This window comes from Rhinolophus sinicus, chromosome X (genome assembly GCF_036562045.2).
Source record: "Rhinolophus sinicus isolate RSC01 chromosome X, ASM3656204v1, whole genome shotgun sequence".
Classification (NCBI taxonomy): Eukaryota; Metazoa; Chordata; class Mammalia; order Chiroptera; family Rhinolophidae; genus Rhinolophus; species Rhinolophus sinicus.
Window position 1 is genome coordinate 1758191 of NC_133768.1, and position 18625 is coordinate 1776815.

General features: G+C 40.8%; 1 protein-coding gene across 1 annotated transcript in view; it reads right to left on the minus strand.

Annotated features, from left to right (window-relative positions):
• The window catches only part of LOC141569723 (centriole and centriolar satellite protein OFD1-like), an 80745-nt gene that overhangs the window by 49984 nt on the left and 12136 nt on the right, over nt 1-18625 (minus strand). The window contains exons 3-5 of the mRNA XM_074324075.1: nt 16976-17044; nt 16858-16888; nt 7230-7337 (exon numbers count right to left, since the gene is read on the minus strand). Of these exons, the coding sequence (XP_074180176.1) occupies nt 7230-7337; nt 16858-16888; nt 16976-17044 (208 nt within the window). The remainder of the gene's footprint in view (nt 1-7229; nt 7338-16857; nt 16889-16975; nt 17045-18625) is intronic.

The window sequence follows — 18625 nt, forward strand, 5'->3', positions numbered from 1 at the left end:
GATGAATACCGATGCAAAAATCCTAAATAAAATTCTAGCAAATCGAATACAACAATGCATTAAAAGATTATTCATCACGACCAAGTGGGGTTCATCCCCGGGGCACAAGGATGGTTCAACATATGCAAATCCATCAATGTGATACATCACATAAACAAAATAAAGGACAAAAATCATATGATTATATCAATTGATGCAGAAAAAGCATTTGACAAGATACAACATCCATTTATGATTAAAACACTTAATAAAATGGGTATAGAAGGAAAATACCTTAACATAATAAAGGCCATATATGACAAGCCCTCTGCTAATCTCATAATTAATGGAGAAAAACTGAAGCCCTTTGCTCTACGTTCAGGAACACGACAGGGATGTCCCCTATCACCTCTGCTTTTCAACATAGTGTTGGAAGTCCTTGCCAGAGCAATCAGGCAAGAGAAAGAAATAAAAGGCATCAAATTGGGAATGAAGAAGTTAAATTATCACTCTTTGCAGATGACATGATGCTATATATAGAAAACCCTAAAGACTCCACCAAAAAGCTATTAGAAACAATCAACGAATACAGTAAAGTTGCTGGCTACAAAATCAACGCACAAAAGTCCATTGCCTTCCTATATACTAACAATGAAATCTCAGAAAAAGAAATACAAAAAACAATTCCTTTTGCAATTGCAGCAAAAAAATAAAATACCTAGGAATAAACTTAACCAAGGATGTGAAAGACCTATATGCTGAAAACTATAAGACATTTTGAAAGAAATTGAAGAAGACACAAAGAAATGGAAAGACATTCCGTGCTCATGGATTGGAAGAATCAACATAGTTAAAATGGCCATATTACCCAAAGCAATATACAGATTCAATGCAATCCCCATCAAAATCCCAATGGCATATTTTAAAGAAATAGAACAAAAAATCATCAGATTTGTTTGGAACCACAAAAGACCCGAATAGCCAAAGCAATCTTAAGAAAAAGAACAATAATGGAGGTATCACACTTCCTGACTTTGGCTTGTACTACAGGGCTACAATAATCAAAACAGCATGGTATTGGCAGAAAAACAGACACATAGACCAATGGAATAGAATTGAGAACCCAGAAATAAAACCACATAAATATGGACAGATAATTTTTGACAAAGAAGCTAAAACATACAATGGAGCAAAGACAGCCTCTTCAATAAATGGTGCTGGGAGAATTGGATAGCCACGTGCAAAAGAATGAAACTGGACTGCTATTTGTCACCATGTACCAAAGTTAATTCAAAATGGATCAAAGACTTAAGCATAAGACCTGACACAATAAACTGCATAGAAGAAAACATAGGTACTAAACTTATGGACCTTGGGTTCAAAGAGCATTTTATGAACTTGACTCAAAGGCAATGGAAGTAAAAGCTAAAATAAACGAATGGGACTATATGAAACTTAAAAGCTTCTGCACAGCAAAAGAAACCATTGACAAAATAAAGAGGCCACCAACTGAATGGGAGAAGATTTTTGCAAACAGTGCCTCCGATAAGGGGCTAGTATCCAGAATATACAAGGAACTCATGCAACTCAACAACAAAAAACAAACAACCCAATTGAAAAATGGGCAGAGGACTTGAAGAGACATTTCTCCAAAGAGGACACACAAATGGCAAATAGACATATGAAAAAATGCTCAACATCACTAATCATCAGAGAAATGCAAATCAAAACCACAATGAGATATCACCTCACCCCAGTCAGAATGGCTATCATCAACAAGACAAATAGTAACAAATGTTGGAGGCTGTGGAGAAAAAGGAACCCTCATACACTGTTGGTGGGAATGCAGACTGGTGCAGCCGTTATGGAAGGCAGTGTGGAGGTTCCTCAAAAATTACGAATAGAATTGCCATATGACCCAGCAATCCCTCTCCTGGGTATCTACCCAAAAATCTGAAAACATTTAGAGATAAAGACACGTGTGCTCCAATGTTCATTGCAGCTTTGTTTACGGTGGCCAAGACATGGAAACAACCAAAATGTCCTTCGATAGATGAATGGATAAAGAAGTTGTGGTATATATACACAATGGAATACTATTCGCAGTAAGAAAAGATGATATAGGAACATTTGTGACAACATGGATGGATCTTGAGAGAGTAATGCTGAGCGAAACAAGTCAGACAGAAAAAGCAGAGAACCATGTGATTTCACTGATATGTGGTATATAAACCAAAAACAACAAAAGAACAAGACAAACAAATGAGAAACAGAAACTCATAGACACAGACAATAGTTTAGTGGTTGCCAGAGGGTAAGGGGGGTGGGGGTGGGGGTGCGAGATGAGGTTAAGGGGGATCGAATATATGGTGATGGAAGGAGAACTGACTCTGGGTGATGAACACACAATGGGATTTATAGATGATGTAATACAGAATTGTACACGTGAAATCTATGTAATTTTACTAACAATTGTCACCTCAATAAATTTAATAAAAAAAAAAAAAAAAAAAAGACAAAACTGCATTGGGGCTCCTAACTCAAACAGTTGGGCCCTGGATAAGACCTATCATTTACCTGTCCAAAAGACTGGACCCGGTCGCTTCTGGATGGCCCTTCCTTCCTGCGGGCTTTAGCCGCTATAGTACTCCTCGTCCAGGAAGCTGACAAGCTCACCCTCGGACAACAACTCACAGTCAAGTTTCCCCATTCTGTAATTACGCTCATGAACTGTCAGGGTCCACAATGGCTCTCCAACACCAGGCTCACCCAATACCAGGGACTCCTTCTGGAAAATCCTTGCATAAGCCTCCAGACTGTTCAAGCCTTAAATCCAGCAAACTTCCTCCCCACGGCCGAAGGTGAGCCAGAACGACTGCCTAAAATTCATCACTGAGATTCATGCCACATGGCCGGACCTACAGGACTCCCCTCTGTAGGATGCAGAGGTTACACTCTATACTGACGGCAGCAGTTTCCTACAGAGTAGGCTGCGTAGAGCTGGCTACACTGTGACTACAGCCTTGGAGGTTCTGGAGCAGAAGGCACTCCCTGCCGAGTAGTCAGCCCAACGAGCCAAACTCTGGGCTCTCATACGGGCAGTGCAGCTTTCAAGAGACAAAAAGGCCAACATTTATACAGACTGCAAGTACACTTTTGCCACCGTGCACATACATGGGGCCATCTGCAAAGAACACGGCCTCCTCACGTCTGAAAGGAAGACCATCAAAAAGAGGTGAAATCCTACAGTTATTGGAAGCTGCTGGGCACCCCAGCGCTTAGCCACCATCCATCCACTGCCGAGGGCACCAGAAAGGGAACAATAAGCCGGCTGCTGGCAACCGCCTCGCCGATCAAGCCGTGAGGGCAGCCGCCCAGGACACAGACGCAGCCATCAATGCTTCCACCACCCCAGCCTTGCCAAGCCCTACCTACACCACAGCAGAAGACAGCTGGGCACAGAATGAGGGGGCCACCCGGCATCCTCAGGATTGGTGGATACTGCGTGATGGCCGCTTGTTTATGGCTGCCCTCGCCCCCCGCATCATTTCAGAACATCATTCTACTTCCCACCTAGGGAAGATTGGACTTAAAAAGCTGCTAGCCAAAAAAAACTTCTATATAGCCAGACTCACAGCTTTATGCCGCTCTATCACGGAGCGCTGTGCTACCTGTGCTGAGCACAATACCAAGACCGGACTGACCCCACCATCTGGGGTCCAATGAACGGTATCTGCCCCTTTAAGGATATCGAGGTAGACTTCACAGAAATGACCCCTCAACCAAGGGATGACATGCCTTCTTGTCCTAGTCTGTACCTTCTTGGGCTGGGCAGAAGCCTTTCCCACCTGAACTGAAAAAGCAAGAGATGTCACCAAAATTCTCCTCCGCGAAATCATCCCACGGTATGGACTTCCCCTCACCATTCAGTGACACTCAGACCAGCCTTTGATTCAGACGTGCTACAGACTCTAGCCTCGGCCCTCAATGTCTCCTGGAAGCTTCACATGGCTGACCGGCCTCAGAGTTCAGGGAAAATAGAACGCATGAACCGTATCCTCAAAGAAACATTGTCTAAGCTATGCCAAGAAACCTCCCTGGGATGGATGGATCCACTCCCCTTTGCCATCCTCCACTCCCGGTGTACTCCTTGAAAGAATGGTTTCTCCCCATTTGAATTTCTCTATAGCCGGTGTCCCCCGTTGCTATCATCCATCCCAGGCAACCTCAGAGTAGTAGGTGACTCCTACCTCTAAGGTCAGCTTATTGCCCTAGGAAAGGTCCTTACGAGCCTGCACTCATGTCTACTAGAAAGAATTCCTACCTCATTAGGAACCCCTGTCCATCCCCACTTTCCAGGTGACAGGATCTGAGTAAAACATTAGAAACGTGAGCCCCTCTGCCCAATATAGACTGGCCCACACACAGTAATCCTTGTCACCCCACTGCTCTTAAGGTCTCCAGAATCACACCATGGATTCACCACTCTCGCGTCAAGTGAGCAGTCGGACCTGCCTGCCTGGACCCCACACCTGGTACCCGATAAACCATTGAAGATTACATTTAAGAAGACCGCCTGAATGACAGTTCTCATTTGTACCCGCCTTAATCATTGTCGCCCTCTGCCTGCTAACACTTCTGGCCTCTCTTTTGCTCATCTCTGCAACTCCGCACCTGATTGGACCCCCACCCAGAGGGGTCTCCTCCTGTTCGTATTTCTGCTATGGGTTTCTCCTCTGCTCGTGCTCGCCTGCCTGCAGCCCTCTGGCTCTTGAGTCTCCTTACCTTTCCACCTTAAGTCTTTCCTCAAAATTTCCCTGTTTCCTGGGGTCCAGAACAAGAGCCTCAGACCTCCCAGTCCCCCTGCAATCTCTTCCCCCGAGGGTCTGTCTGCTGGACCTACTTAGCCCAAGCCGGGTCCTCCGATGGCGATGGAGTCCAGGACACTGCCCTCCGCGACACTGCGGTGGCCTGGATTGCTGCAATGGCTCGGGCTGCTCCGCGCCAGCCTCGCTGTCATGGCCTCGGCCTGACTTCCCTCCACAGGGTCAAACTCCCGGATGCCCAGGACCTTGCCCGGGGGCTCAATGCCTCCATTGTCTCCCGCCCAGTCGGCGTCCCCTAGCTCCTGCCTTGAACTTGGCCTGTTGTCTGCGCCCAGACTGTGCATGGGCTCCCAACCCCTGCTGCCAGAACTTTTCTGCACTTTTGCCCTTCTGCACTCCTCCCAGCATATTTCTCTTCTGTGATGGAGGCTACCCATGCAGCTGTCGGGACGCACATCACGGTGGAGGTAGCTGCCTCCTCATTTTCACTTCTCCTTCTGCCGCCATTTTTGTTGATGCTGAATTCCAGTCACAGGTCTTTCCTTCCCTTCGCACCTGTCGGGAGGCTTTCATCCCTTTTCCTCATAGATGCTGGCATCTTACAGGGTCGACGCTGGTGCCTCCAGCCTTGGGACTTCCATCAACTTTTGCTACAAACTTTCTCAAGAAATCAATGATGGAATGGAACAGTCACAGACTCACTCACATCACTCCAGACCCTTCTCTCCAGCCTGGCGGCAGTCGCTCTCCAGAACTGGCGAGCCCTAGACCTGCTCACGGCCGTAAAGGGTGGGACCTGTCTCTTCCTCCAAGAAGAATGTTGCTACTACATAAACCAATCTGGGATCGTCGCCACCAAGGTCCGTGAGCTCCAGGATCACATACAGCACCGCAGCGAGGAGCTCGCCTCCTGGGGGTTCGGCTCTCAGACCTGGACTTCTTTTGGCAGGTCCCTTGCTCTCCATTTTACTCCTTGCTGGCATCGGCTCATGCATCTTCGTTGCCCTTGTCCGCTTCATCGAAAGTGCTGTCTCCCGTCTGCCACCGCCCGCATCCTTGCCCTGTGGCGCTGTCGCCCTCTCAGTTTAGATGATGATCTTCAGGGTTCCCCTTCCGATCCTCAACAGGGGGATATGTCGGGACGATTTTTTCCTGCAGGCACAGCCGCTTTCCGTCCCCCTCCTCCTCCAATACCTTATCAGAGCAGTCTCCCGCAGGCACCACTAGGAGCTTCCATCCCCCTCCTCCTTCGATACCTTGTGGGAGCAATTTCCTGCAACACAGCAGTTACAGGCTTTCCCGTCAAAACAATGTTGAGCGATCACAGCTGTTAGGGACGGACCTCCCTGGCACCCCGGCCAAATTTTATCAATCCCTAGCATCGCAATAGCAATGGCACAAATCCCTCCAAACCCGGAGGCCTAACCCTATAAAACAAAGCGCCCAACTCCAGTAAGTGCTCAGTCTTTGGGAACAATCCTGCTGAGTCCTCTGGCGTAATAAAGCTGTGTTCTCCCTGATCTATGCATGCGGCTTGAGTCTCTTGGTCCTCGCCATTTTTCCGCAACAAAGCAACTACGTAATGGCATAACTGGGAGTAGAGCCAGGTCTCCTGATTGTCTCGCATTGTAGCGCTCTGTCCAGTAGATCCGTGGCCCTCAAACCAATCACATAGTAGAGTGCAAACCAGGACCTAGAGTACAATCTCAATCATGTATAATACCCACACCTACAAAAAAGTACACACAGGAGAAAAATGGCTGATAGAAATAACTGAAATGTTTGAACTTCTGATTGCCTTACAAGTTAAAGGCACTACTGTTCCTTAAGAGTAAGGAAGGGTCAAGAAATGGACGAATCATATCATTTTGTTTCCCTTCTCTCCTGAGCTACAACTAAAAGACAGGATGGTATTGTAGAAAGGCGGTACAGTGGAAAAGGCTCTGGATCATGGGCCAGAAAACTCAGACTCTAACATTAGTTCTAGAAAACCCCAGACAGGGTGTTTCAAAGTTGCTCTTCCTCCCTCTGGCAACCTCGGATTCCTCAACTATAAAATGAAGTGATGGGTCACTGACTTCTCTAGCTCTCCGCAGTGCAAATACTCTAGGATCTTCTCACTTTCGATGAGACACAGGGAAGAACTCCCAGCTGAGAGGTTCAACCCAACAAACAAGAATGTGGGCCTTTGAATCCCAGGAGTTCTGGAAAACGCAGCCCTGGCAGTCATGCAGGGAGGAGCAGCACTGGAGGGCAGCTCCTGCTCCCTTCCAGCAATGACGCTGGAGACAATAAGCGTCACTGCCGCCTGCAGCTTACACCCCTCCCGGTCACAGAACTCACATATAACACAGTAAAGCAGGTCATTTCCTTCATTCAGAAACAAACAGAAGAACTGAAATTCCGAAAGAAGCCTATAATTACCAAGAGAGTCTTTGCCAGGAAATGCGGGACTTGTCTGAGTGCCCACATCATAAGTCTCTTTGGCCTGATGATATGCTGCCATTTCTTTTAGAAACTCCATGAGGAAACCTGGAAAACACAATGTGTATAGTTTCATCTCACAACTTTCTCTCATTCAACCATTACTCAGTCACTGTTTATATAATCTTGATTTTATAACACTATCTTTTTTACATTTGTAATGAGAAGCAGGGAAAAGTGTGGGGGACACATGCTAGAGTGGCACTAATTATTTTATCAATACCTAATCAACTTATTTAGCAATACGCAATAGCAAAACACAAAGGCAATTAATAGAATGTGCTAATGACAGAAAATAAAGGTGGTTAAGACTAAACTATATACATTGATAACAATGTCATGTCAAAGGAGTATACATACATATAAGTTTAAGAAATCTCAATATATATTTACTATTGATCAAAAATCACTTAGCTAAATATACAAATAATATCAATAAGGAGTATCCAAAAGCAGTAATAAACTCTATAGGATAGCAAATATTATAGTAGATGTCAAAAACTCATAAACCAGGGTGGGGCAACAGCACTGGAAAAGTCATAAATCTAAACCTTGCCAGGTCTGTAGCTGAGAGAAACTCAGGCATCTCCCACACAACTGCTTGCTAAATCCCAAGAATGCTGCTGCTGTTGACGTTGTTGTTGTTGTTGTTGGAAGTTAGGAAATCTTTTGACACTGCAAGCTGCAAACTAAACACAAGTTCCCAAAGATGCTAGAATGATGACAATTCACTAACAAAAGAAGTCTTTATTGTCCATTGAGGCAAATTCCTATCCCTTACCCTGAAACAATCCAATCCTAAAAAGCAATCCTGAAACAGCAAATGTTATGAATAGCAATTTCTTAAACAGCATCAATCAATCCACCACAGGTCTGTCTTATATATCTCTTTAGATGCACCCCAGAGACAAGTTTTATGTTCCTGCCTCCAATCTCAAGGAATAGCCAGTTCCGGAAGGGTCTGGCAGTTATTGATAATGAATGTTGCCCATCCGGGCAAAGAGCCAATTTATCCGGATAAGCAATATCTACTGTTCTTGCTTGGGACCATCAGCCCAAGGTCTTCCAAAGCCTGGCAACGTGCCTGTCATGTCGTTGTGATATAACTTAACTACTTCTTCACTTAATCTGTTGATATGGATGAAACATACAGAATAAAGAGGGAATTTTCTCAACCCTTGATCAAGAATTTCTTTAACCCTAAGGTAACCGTCACCTCACAGCACAGAGAGAAGAGCAAACATCATCTCATATCTCCCCTGCTCTGGAGAATGAGACCAAAGGGAGAATTTACTCAACCCCTGATCACAGTACAGAAATCACTTCACATACAGGAACAGATAAAAGCTAATAGACAAAAGCTCACATCAACCAATGAAGGCAAATTTTCTTCAACATCTTCCCTACAACACTATACATCTTTTAAGAATAATTTTTGAGGGCAGTCCTTTCTGAGCATGACACAAAAATCTGGAAGTGATAAGCAGAAATTTATCAATCTAACAACATAAAAATTAAGAACTTATGTGGGGCATGAAATAAAGCCAAAAGACACATGATACACTGGAAAAAAATATTTGCTATAATATTGACACACAGGACTAATTTTCATAGTATCAAAGAGCTTTTTAAGAAAATAGAAAAATGGGACAAGGCAGGGACGAGTTTATAGAAAAAAATTTTAAATGCTAAATAAACACGAACAAGATCATAAATAAGCACAATCGATCAGAGATCCATTTTTCCAATAAGATTGCTAAGATTAAAACGTCAATAAATGTTGACATGCAGTGGGGAAACTGGCACGTTCATTCACATAGGAGGGAAATTTCTGTGTTTATGTATATTCAACATGCACATGCCTTTCGCATCTCGCGCGACGAGGGTTGTGAGGAGCGAGGAGGGCAGTGCAGCATTAAGAAAGACAGTAGTCAAGAACAGAGTGCAAGCTGGGCCAAGGGACTCCAGCCTCAAGGACTGAGCCCCGAATCGGACCAACCCATAAGTTTTATTAGTTAGGTGAGGAAGTAAAGGAGATAAAGCTTACCAATCTCAAGATCTGTGAATCCTATACACTATAACAGGAAACTGATTCAAGCCAATCACCCTTGCCTGCAGGCAGCAGAACCTTTAGTCTCAGGATGTATGTACTTCCCCAAGGGACAAAACCTACATGCATATAAATAGATGGAGAACACACCATTGAATATCTCCCCTTACAGGTTATGGGAAAGAATGCAGCCACAGAGGCAGAGGCTCTCCTTAGCCGGGGAAAAATGGGGGGATGTGCCCAGCTTTACTGACCCCACGAGTTCCCCAGATGGTTCCCCACGTGGCTGTGTCTGGCTTGGGTTTGCCCCCCATAGGGAGTTGTACCCGTCTTTGACTAATCAGCCATATTTTAGGGCCAAACAAGGAGACATAAGGTGTAAGCACAAAGGTGAAGCAAAGTCCCTGAAAGGATCAGTCTCATAGACTCTCCGTTCTTTAGGGGCAGGTACAAGGAGACAGATGGGTAGCCTGCTTCATGACAACACATGCCCTTTAACCCAGTCATTCTACCTTAATGGTTTCACACAGCTATACTTTCACAGGGACACAAAAGGTGTACACTGCAAGGTGCTTCTTAACAGCAAAACCAACCAATGAAATCTCCATCAATAGATGGTTAATTATATACAGTCTTTAAAAATAATAGTCTAAATATATGGCTATAGAAAGATATACTGGTGGATAAAGAAAGCAAATTGCAAAACAGTTATCTAAAACATGACCTCATTTATGAGTATGAGTTTTAATTACGTAAATGAGGCCTAAAAATTAAGTTAGCAAACTTGCCACCATGTGCTTACATTGGCAGCACTGTACAAACAGCTTGGTAAGGTCTCATAACCTTAGTATATGAGTGTCTCACAGCTGGTTCATGACAACATGTGGCAGTGTTTTGCTGAGAGGCATTATTGTTGTTGGGTGTTTTTGTGTGCCATTGCGAGATGTCTGAGCTTGAATTAGAGCAGCGAATCAACATTACATTTCTTGTTAAACTTGGCAAGAGTGAAAGTGAAATCAGGGACATGTTAGTTCAAGTTCATGGGGCTAATGCTATGAAGAATACAGCAGTGTACAAATGGATTACACATTTTTCTGAGAATGTGTCATTGATGAAGAGAGGTCAGCGCAGCCAGTAATGAGCAGAACTGATGAAAACATTGCAAAAATTCATCAAATTGTGCATCAAAATTGTTGGATGACTGTGAGAAGCATAGCAGACCAAGTAAACATCAACAAAGAAACAGTTAGGAAAATCTTAACTGAAAGTCTTGGCATGAGAAAGGCATGTGTAAAAATGTTCCCAAAGGAGCTCACCGATGAACAAATTGCAAAGGAGAGTCAAAGTTTGCCAAGACCTTTCAGAAAGACAAGATGATGTTTTGGGCCATGTTATCACAGGTGATAAAACATAGGTGTACCAATACAACCCTAAAACAGAGCGTCAAAGTGCACAATGGAGGTCAGCCAATTCTCCATGACCAAAAAAGTTCCATCAGTCCAAATGAAGAGTCAAAACAATGTTGTTAAACTTTTTTTTATATCAAAGAGATTATTTATTATGAGTTTGTACCAACTAGACAAAGAATTAACCCAGTTTACTATTTGGAAATGCTGAAAGACTGTGAAAAAGTTTAGACGAGAAAGACTGAACTTTTCGCCAATTCATGGCTCTTGCATCACGACAATGCACCAGCTCACACCGCACTGTCTGTGAGTTTTTAGCCAGTATACAGATAACGGTATTGGAACACCCTCCCTTCTCACATGATCTGGTCTCCAGTGACTTCTTTCTTTACCTGAAGATAGAGGAAATATTGAAAGGAAGACATTTTGATGACATTCAGGACATGAAAGGTAATTACGATGACAGCTCTGATGGCCATTCCAGAAAAAGAGTTCCGAAATTGCTTTGAAATGTGAAGTAGGTGCAGGCGTCATTGCATAGCTTCCCAAGGGGAGTATTTCGAAGGTGACTGTAGTGATATTCAGCAATGAAATATGTAGTACTTTTTCTAGGATGAATTTGTGAACTTAATTGTCAGGCCTCATACACAGACTTTTACATTCATAAACTAAATTCTGGTAGGATAAACAAATTATTCATTGTTGTTATTGGCAGAAAGTGAGATTAGAGACTATGGCCTCAAATTTCTACTTTTCTTTCACTTTATACCTTTTTAAGTAGTTTGAAATTTTTTTTTATACCACAAGTATAAATTATTTTATAAGTTTTCAGTTCCTTAAAACAGAGTTGAATGGACTTCTGTTTCTGAATCAGCCAAGGGCTTTTCTTCCTTTTCTGCTAAAGATGTTCAAGTATACTGGTTTTCAGTTCCCCTAATGTAGATATAAACTCTGTTCATATTAATTGTCTTGCAGTTCTTGTCTCATTCACCTATCTTCTCTCGACTTTTTCTAGTCAGCCTCTTCTTTTCTCACATCTTTTCGCTACTGTTATGTCTTGGCTCCCTCCCTCCCCGGAAGAGATAAACACTTGGCAGAAAATTTTCTCAGATGCTGCAGCTCCCACAGTAGATAATCTCTAGAGATACACTCTTCGGCCTCAGTAATTTTAATACCATTGCCTTTTTCATTCTGCAGTACTTACTTTCTGCTGGCTCCTAATTCCTTCCACTTCCCCCTCTATCCCTTCCTTCCTCCACACACCCTCTATGAAGAATCTCTGTCTGGTCTCATTTATTCAACTGTTTATCAGGACGGACTCATGGATGTTTGATATTTGGGGCTGTATATAACTCACATTATTTATCTAACCCAATATTTTATTTTGCTGCTCCAGTTGTTCCAGCTTTGCACTTTGGGAACTCTTTCATTGTTTGTTGTTGTTTTTTTCCTTAAGCAATTAAGTTCTGGCACTGTAAGATGCTCCAGCCTCGTCTTGTATATATATTCTCTGCTGCAGTTCCAGAATCAGCCATTGCTCCAAGGAGCCCTAGTTCATATAATCATGGGATGGTTAGAAACCAAATCTTAGTGCCCCAAAATAGGCACTATTGCTTGGGGTGTTGTTGCTTCTAGCCCCTCAGCCTGCAGAGCAAGGAAATATATGAATGTATACATATATCTATTAATCTATCTCTATATGTCATTTTCATATATATCAGGGTGAACATGAGTTCACACTGATGTTTCCAACTAACCCATTACCACATGGATCATTCTAGCCTCATCATATAACTCTCCTTATCTATAAATTCCCACTCCAACATTGAAAAACCTGGCTCCTGCCATCTACTATCCATTTACTTAATTGTTCAGTCCCAGGATTTATATACAAAGGTTTCAGAATTGTTAACAGGTACCACCACAAGAAATAACTTTCTCACCTATGTACAGTTCCTTCCGCCTTTAGTCTTCTGGTCTCCACTCATTTCCAAAGTTAGCTCAGCACCTTTTCCTCCCACCCCCTTCAGTGAGGTTATTAGACTGTTTTGTGGGTCTGCATTCCACCCTGGGATCACCTGACCTCCTGCACGTGCATATAAGAAGATTCACTCTGTAAAGTTCTACAAATTCTAAAGTTCACTCTGTAAAGGTTTTGACAAATTCTAGTGCCACATATCATCCATGACAGTATCACACAGAAGACTTTCACCATCATAAAAAATCTCCATGCTTCACCTATTTAATCTCTTTATCCTTTGCCTCCAAATCCTTGGCAACCACTGATGTATTTACCATCTCTAAAGTTTTGCCTTTTCCAGAATATCATATAAATGGAATCATATAGCAAGTAGTCTTTTCAGACAGGCTTCTTTCATTAAAAACATGCACTTAAGATTCATTTCTGTTTTTGCATGGTTTGATAGCTCATCTCTTTTTAGCCCTTAATAATATTCTATTATCTGGATGAACCACAGCTTGTTCATCCATTCACCTACTGAAAGACATGTTGCTTACTTCCAATTTCTGGCAATTACAAATAAAGTAGCTACAAACATTTACGTGCAGGTATTTGTGTTGATCCAAGTTTTCAAATCAGTTGGGTAAATACCTAGGAGCATGCCTGTTGGATGGTACGGTAAGACTATGTTTAATTTTGTAAGAAACTACTAAACTGTCTCCCAAAGTGGCTACACCATTTTGCATTCCCACCAGCAACAAATGAGTTCTTGTTGTTCTGCATCCTCACCAGCATTTGGTGTTGTAGGTGTTCTGCATTTTGGCCACTCTAACAGGTGTGTAATGGTAGCTTATTATTGTTTTAACTTGCATTTCCCTAATGACAAATGTTCCTGAGCATTTTTTCATATATTTGCCATCTGTCTATCTTTTTTTGGTGAGATGATTGTTGAGATCCTGCTCTTTTTTAAATTGGGTTTCTATTTAGTGTTGAGTTTTAAAACTTCCTTGTATTTTTTTTTTAAATCTGCCATTTCATTTTACTTTCTTAGTTGCAGGAACCTGGGATATTTTTTATACAAGTTCTTGATCAGATGTGTCTTTTACAAATGTTGTCTCCCAGTTTGTCACTTGTCTTTTCATTTTCTCAACAGTCTTTCATAGAGCAGACATTTTTAATAAAGTCTAAGTGATCTATCTTTTCTTTCATGCATCATGCTTTTGGTATTATAGTGTATCATTAAATCCAATGCCACATACATTTTCTCCTGTTTTTTTCCAAAAGTGTTATAGTTTTGCATTTCACATTTGGACCTATTGTTCATTTTGAGTTAATTTTGGCGTAAGATGTAAGATCCATGTCTAGTTTCATTTTGGGGCATGCTGATGTCCAATTGTTCCAGCATCGTTTGTTGAAAAAGACTATCCTCCCTCCATTGAGTTGCCTTCACCATTGTAAAAAACCAGTTGCCTACATTTGTATAGATCTATTTCTGGCCTCTCTGTTCTGTCTCACTGATCTGTATGTATCTATTTTTTGCCAATCATAGGTAAGGATTTGAACTTCCAAGAAGCAAGAAACCAGTGTCCATATTTTCTGGCCTGCTATTTTCTGGGCATCATTATCTCTGAAAGGAAAAATTAGGGGTGAAAATGAGTGGAATCTAGGGGAAAAGTACTATGGCTACTCAACAGATCAGCACCCTTGGAATACAGACATAGGAAGATGAAAAGACCATAGGTCCCTGTGAAGATATATACAGCAGTTAGGTAAAAAAAATATCTTCCTCCATGTTTTCTAATCGTCTTGATATCTTAATTAGAAGCCACTAATTTTAAAAATAATTGCATTTTTACAGCACCTGTTTTATTGTGAGCGAAGAGTTCTATCCAAACTGCCACTAGGATGCCTGATATGTCTGCTATTCAGTTTTTCTGAGTTTCAGAAATTTTACAAGGATACTGCATGAAGCTGGTAAGAGCTGTTAGCCAGATGTCTTTCTGAACCAAAAACATTTAAAGAGAGTGTGTAAACGTGAAAAACTATTGTTTAAGGATCATATAAATGCCTGTAATAAGTAAGCGAATTATTTCTTAATATTCCTTCAAGCCCTAAGTTTCTTTCTGAAAAAATAGTTAAGCTACAGACACCAGCTATATACCTTAGACCTATGGTGTTCATTATGATAACCACTATTCACGTGTAACTATTTAAAGTTAAATTTAAATTTCAGTTCTTGAGTCACACTAGCCATATTTCAAATGCTCAGTAGCCACATGTGGCTACCATATCCGACAGCAGAGATACTGACAGACCCATCATCACAGAGAATGACACAAGATGGCACTGGCTTAGAATACAGACTATAGATCACTTACCATCCTGACCTTCAGTATGGATGACCTACTCTTCAGGCAGTCTAGAATGTCTTAGAATCTAATGTACTTATCTTCTGCTAACATGACTACCAAAAGACCAGTAAACTAAGTCACACACTATATAACGGCTGGCAGAAAGTAGGTACTTAAATGGTAAGTTCTGAATGAATGGCCCAGTGCGGGTGGTAGCACTGCTGGCAACAGACAAAACCCAGGAGACACATACAAAGGACCATTACAAAATGTTAAGAGATATTTTGAAAGACTGATGAATCATTATGCATTATAGGCAAGTTACCAGTTTATGTTCATGTGACAAAGTCTATCGTCAAATCTAACCCATATATAGTCTGGCATCCATGGCAGCTGGAAAGGAAAAAAAAAACCTCAGTTTTCCTCCTTCTGTGCAGGGAAAAACCCATCTCTTCTCTACTAGGTGTCTCTTCCCGTGAGCCTCCTTTACTTTTACATACAACACTATACAACACTTCACTTCTGACGCTTCTGTGGAGGTTTTTCCACAATCCCAAACAATCACTCACTTCAGATGCCACTCAAAAGTCCAGGTTGTCACCTGTTTCTGACCAACTGACTACAAAATGGGTTCCCATGATACCCTCCTTCGGTTCAATTAATTGGTGATAGTGGCTCACAGAACTCAGGGAAACGCTTTACTGAAGGATAGGATAAAGGAATACAGAAGAACATCCAGATGGAAAGATGCATCGCCCAAAGGTATATGGGAAGGGGTACGGCGCTTCCATGCCGTCTGGGCAGGCCACTCTCCCAGCACCTCCACGTGTTCACCAACCCAGAGCATTCCGAACCCCATGCTCTGGGATTTTATGGAGGCTTCATCACATATGCATGATCAATCATTAACTCTCTTTTCAGTCCTTCTCAGAGGAATAGGGGATGAGGCTGAAAAGTCAAAGCTAATCGTGGCTTGGTCTTTCCTATGACCAGCCCTCACCCAGGAGCCATCCAGGAGCCCACCCAGAGTTGCTTCATTAGAACAAAAGACACTCCTATCACCTAGGAAATTACAAGGGTTTCAGGAGCTCTGTCAGGAACGAAGGTCAAAGACCAATATTAGAACAAGAGATGCTTCTAGTATTCTTACCACTTAGGAAATTACAAGGGTTTTAGGAGATCTGTGCCAGTAACTGGGGAAGAGACCAATATATATATTTTTGTCTCATAGTAGTTACGGACTCTATGGAAGTGATTATCAAGGCCAAAATTAAAGCAATTTATCAGGCCCATATAAACACTTCAGAATAAATACATATATCACTTATTATTGAACAGATATTGCATTATTTAAGCAAATATTAATACTCTATAAATTGTACTAGAGGGTGATATTTAGACTACAAAGATACTTGGCCTAAATGTTAGTTTAGTGTGTGTGTGTGTGTGTGTGTGTGTGTGTGTGAGAGAGAGAGAGAGAGAAATGTTCCAAACAACGGATATCTTTACAAAGATTATCTTTCAAACCATTTGTTGGGTTCTTGATACTGTCTGCTATTTTCGTTTTTGAGTATCTAAGAACTATTAAAAAGATTGAATTTGGAGGAAGTGATCTACACTTGTCAAAACAGGAGATGAATTGTTCTTTTAAAAGGTAAAATTTTGTCATCAAGGAAAATCAAATGATTTCATTCAAATTAAATTCCCTACTCTTCCTTCTAAAAATTACTAGTTTAATATTATATATGAAAAAATATATGACAAAAATATTGCTATTCTCTACAAAGATGAAGATTCCTACCTTTTTGGTTTTCTTTATCAAATCCTGAAATCTGTTAAAAGAAAATATTTTATCTTTATTCTACTATTCAAATATAATTAACAAACCAAAGCAGGTTATAAAAACTAAATAATCCTACCAGTGATTTGTAGAGACTGGATTCAGGGTTGATTTTAATGAGTTGTAACAGATCTTGCATAGCAAATACCTTAAGGGGAAAAAAGAATTAATTAAGTAGACACTTTTACAACAATGTTTAAATTAGGATGTTTCTGAATATAAGACTAAGAATCATGCTTCAGATTAAATAAAAATAAGATTATAACTATGTTAAAATGTAAAATTGGAGTTCTTCCTTATACTATTAAATAAATTACAATAAATGTTGACTCAAAAAAAAGATAAAATACTTTTCTTTTTCTTTTTTTTAAATTTTCATTGGAGAATATTGGGGAACAGTGTATTTTTCCAGGACCTATCAGCTCCAAGTCAAGGCATTGTTTTCCATGTAGTTGTGGAGGGCGCAGCTCACTGGCCCATGTGGAAATCTAACTGGCAACCTTGGTGTTATGAGCACCGTGGTCTAAACAACTGAGCCAACCAGCCATCCATAAAATATTTTTCTTGATCACATAATTAACCTCCAAATACTTCACATCCACAATGAAATGCCTAACAGAAATGACATAGTTAATGCCTTACAATTGACAAACACTCAAATATCTGGTGAACCAATGAATACATGAGTGAATTCCAGGATCTGTCAGTTGCAATGAATTTTTTAAAGTACTATTGCTTTAAAATGTAAATAAACTATTATATGTTACTGTTTTTACAACTATGAATGACTACAGGATACCTAAATAAGTTTTAAACAAACATTTTTTGTTAGCTATTCTTAAAATGTATTTCCAGCACAATATGCATCATCTACTACATCTACCCTGAGATCTGATACAATTTATTTTCAATGGGTCTTCCTTTAAAGAAAATATTCTGCATGGCATTTTATTGTCGTATAAACCTTTAAGTGTGTGAACTAGTTAATTATTGCTCTAATAACTATAGAATTGATTATTACTCGTGCAATGTGCAAAATTATGAAATGTAGTTGAAAACTTAAATTGATAGACCAAAAAACAGAATTCTGAACGCTAATAAACAACATGTAGTTGTTAATGAATAAACATAGCATGTTTAAATTTTAAGTTTTTAAAATACTAACATTGTTCATGTTTTCTAAAACTTCTGAACATAAAAATTTGGACAATTACAGATAAAATAAACAGTTAAAAAAAAAAAAAAAAACAGGGACAACAAGAGTGAGCCCTAATGTAAACTATGGACTTCAAGTGATAATGATGTGACCATGTAGGTTGACAGATTGTAAAAATGTTACTAAGGAGGGAAGCTGTGCACCTGTGGGGACACGGAGCATAGAGGAAATCTCCTTCCTGCTCAATTTTGCTATGAACCTGAACTGTTCTAAAACATTAAGTCTATTAAAAAAAATAGGGCAAATTTGCTGTCTTCCATTAAAATAATAAAGTGTGAATAATATGTTCAACAGTAATGGTGGAGGAAGATACGAGTAGTTAAACTAATTTGAGAAACAGTAAACCATGGTTTAATATTTGAGAACACAGATTTTCTTTTTAATTAACAATTCTTCACTTCTCTTACGTAACCAGAAAATAGAAGACTACTTAGAGATACTATGGCATAGGAAAAAGAGCACATTTGAGAGACCTAGGTTTACTGCCCTGTATTGCCACTTAGAAATCCTGTG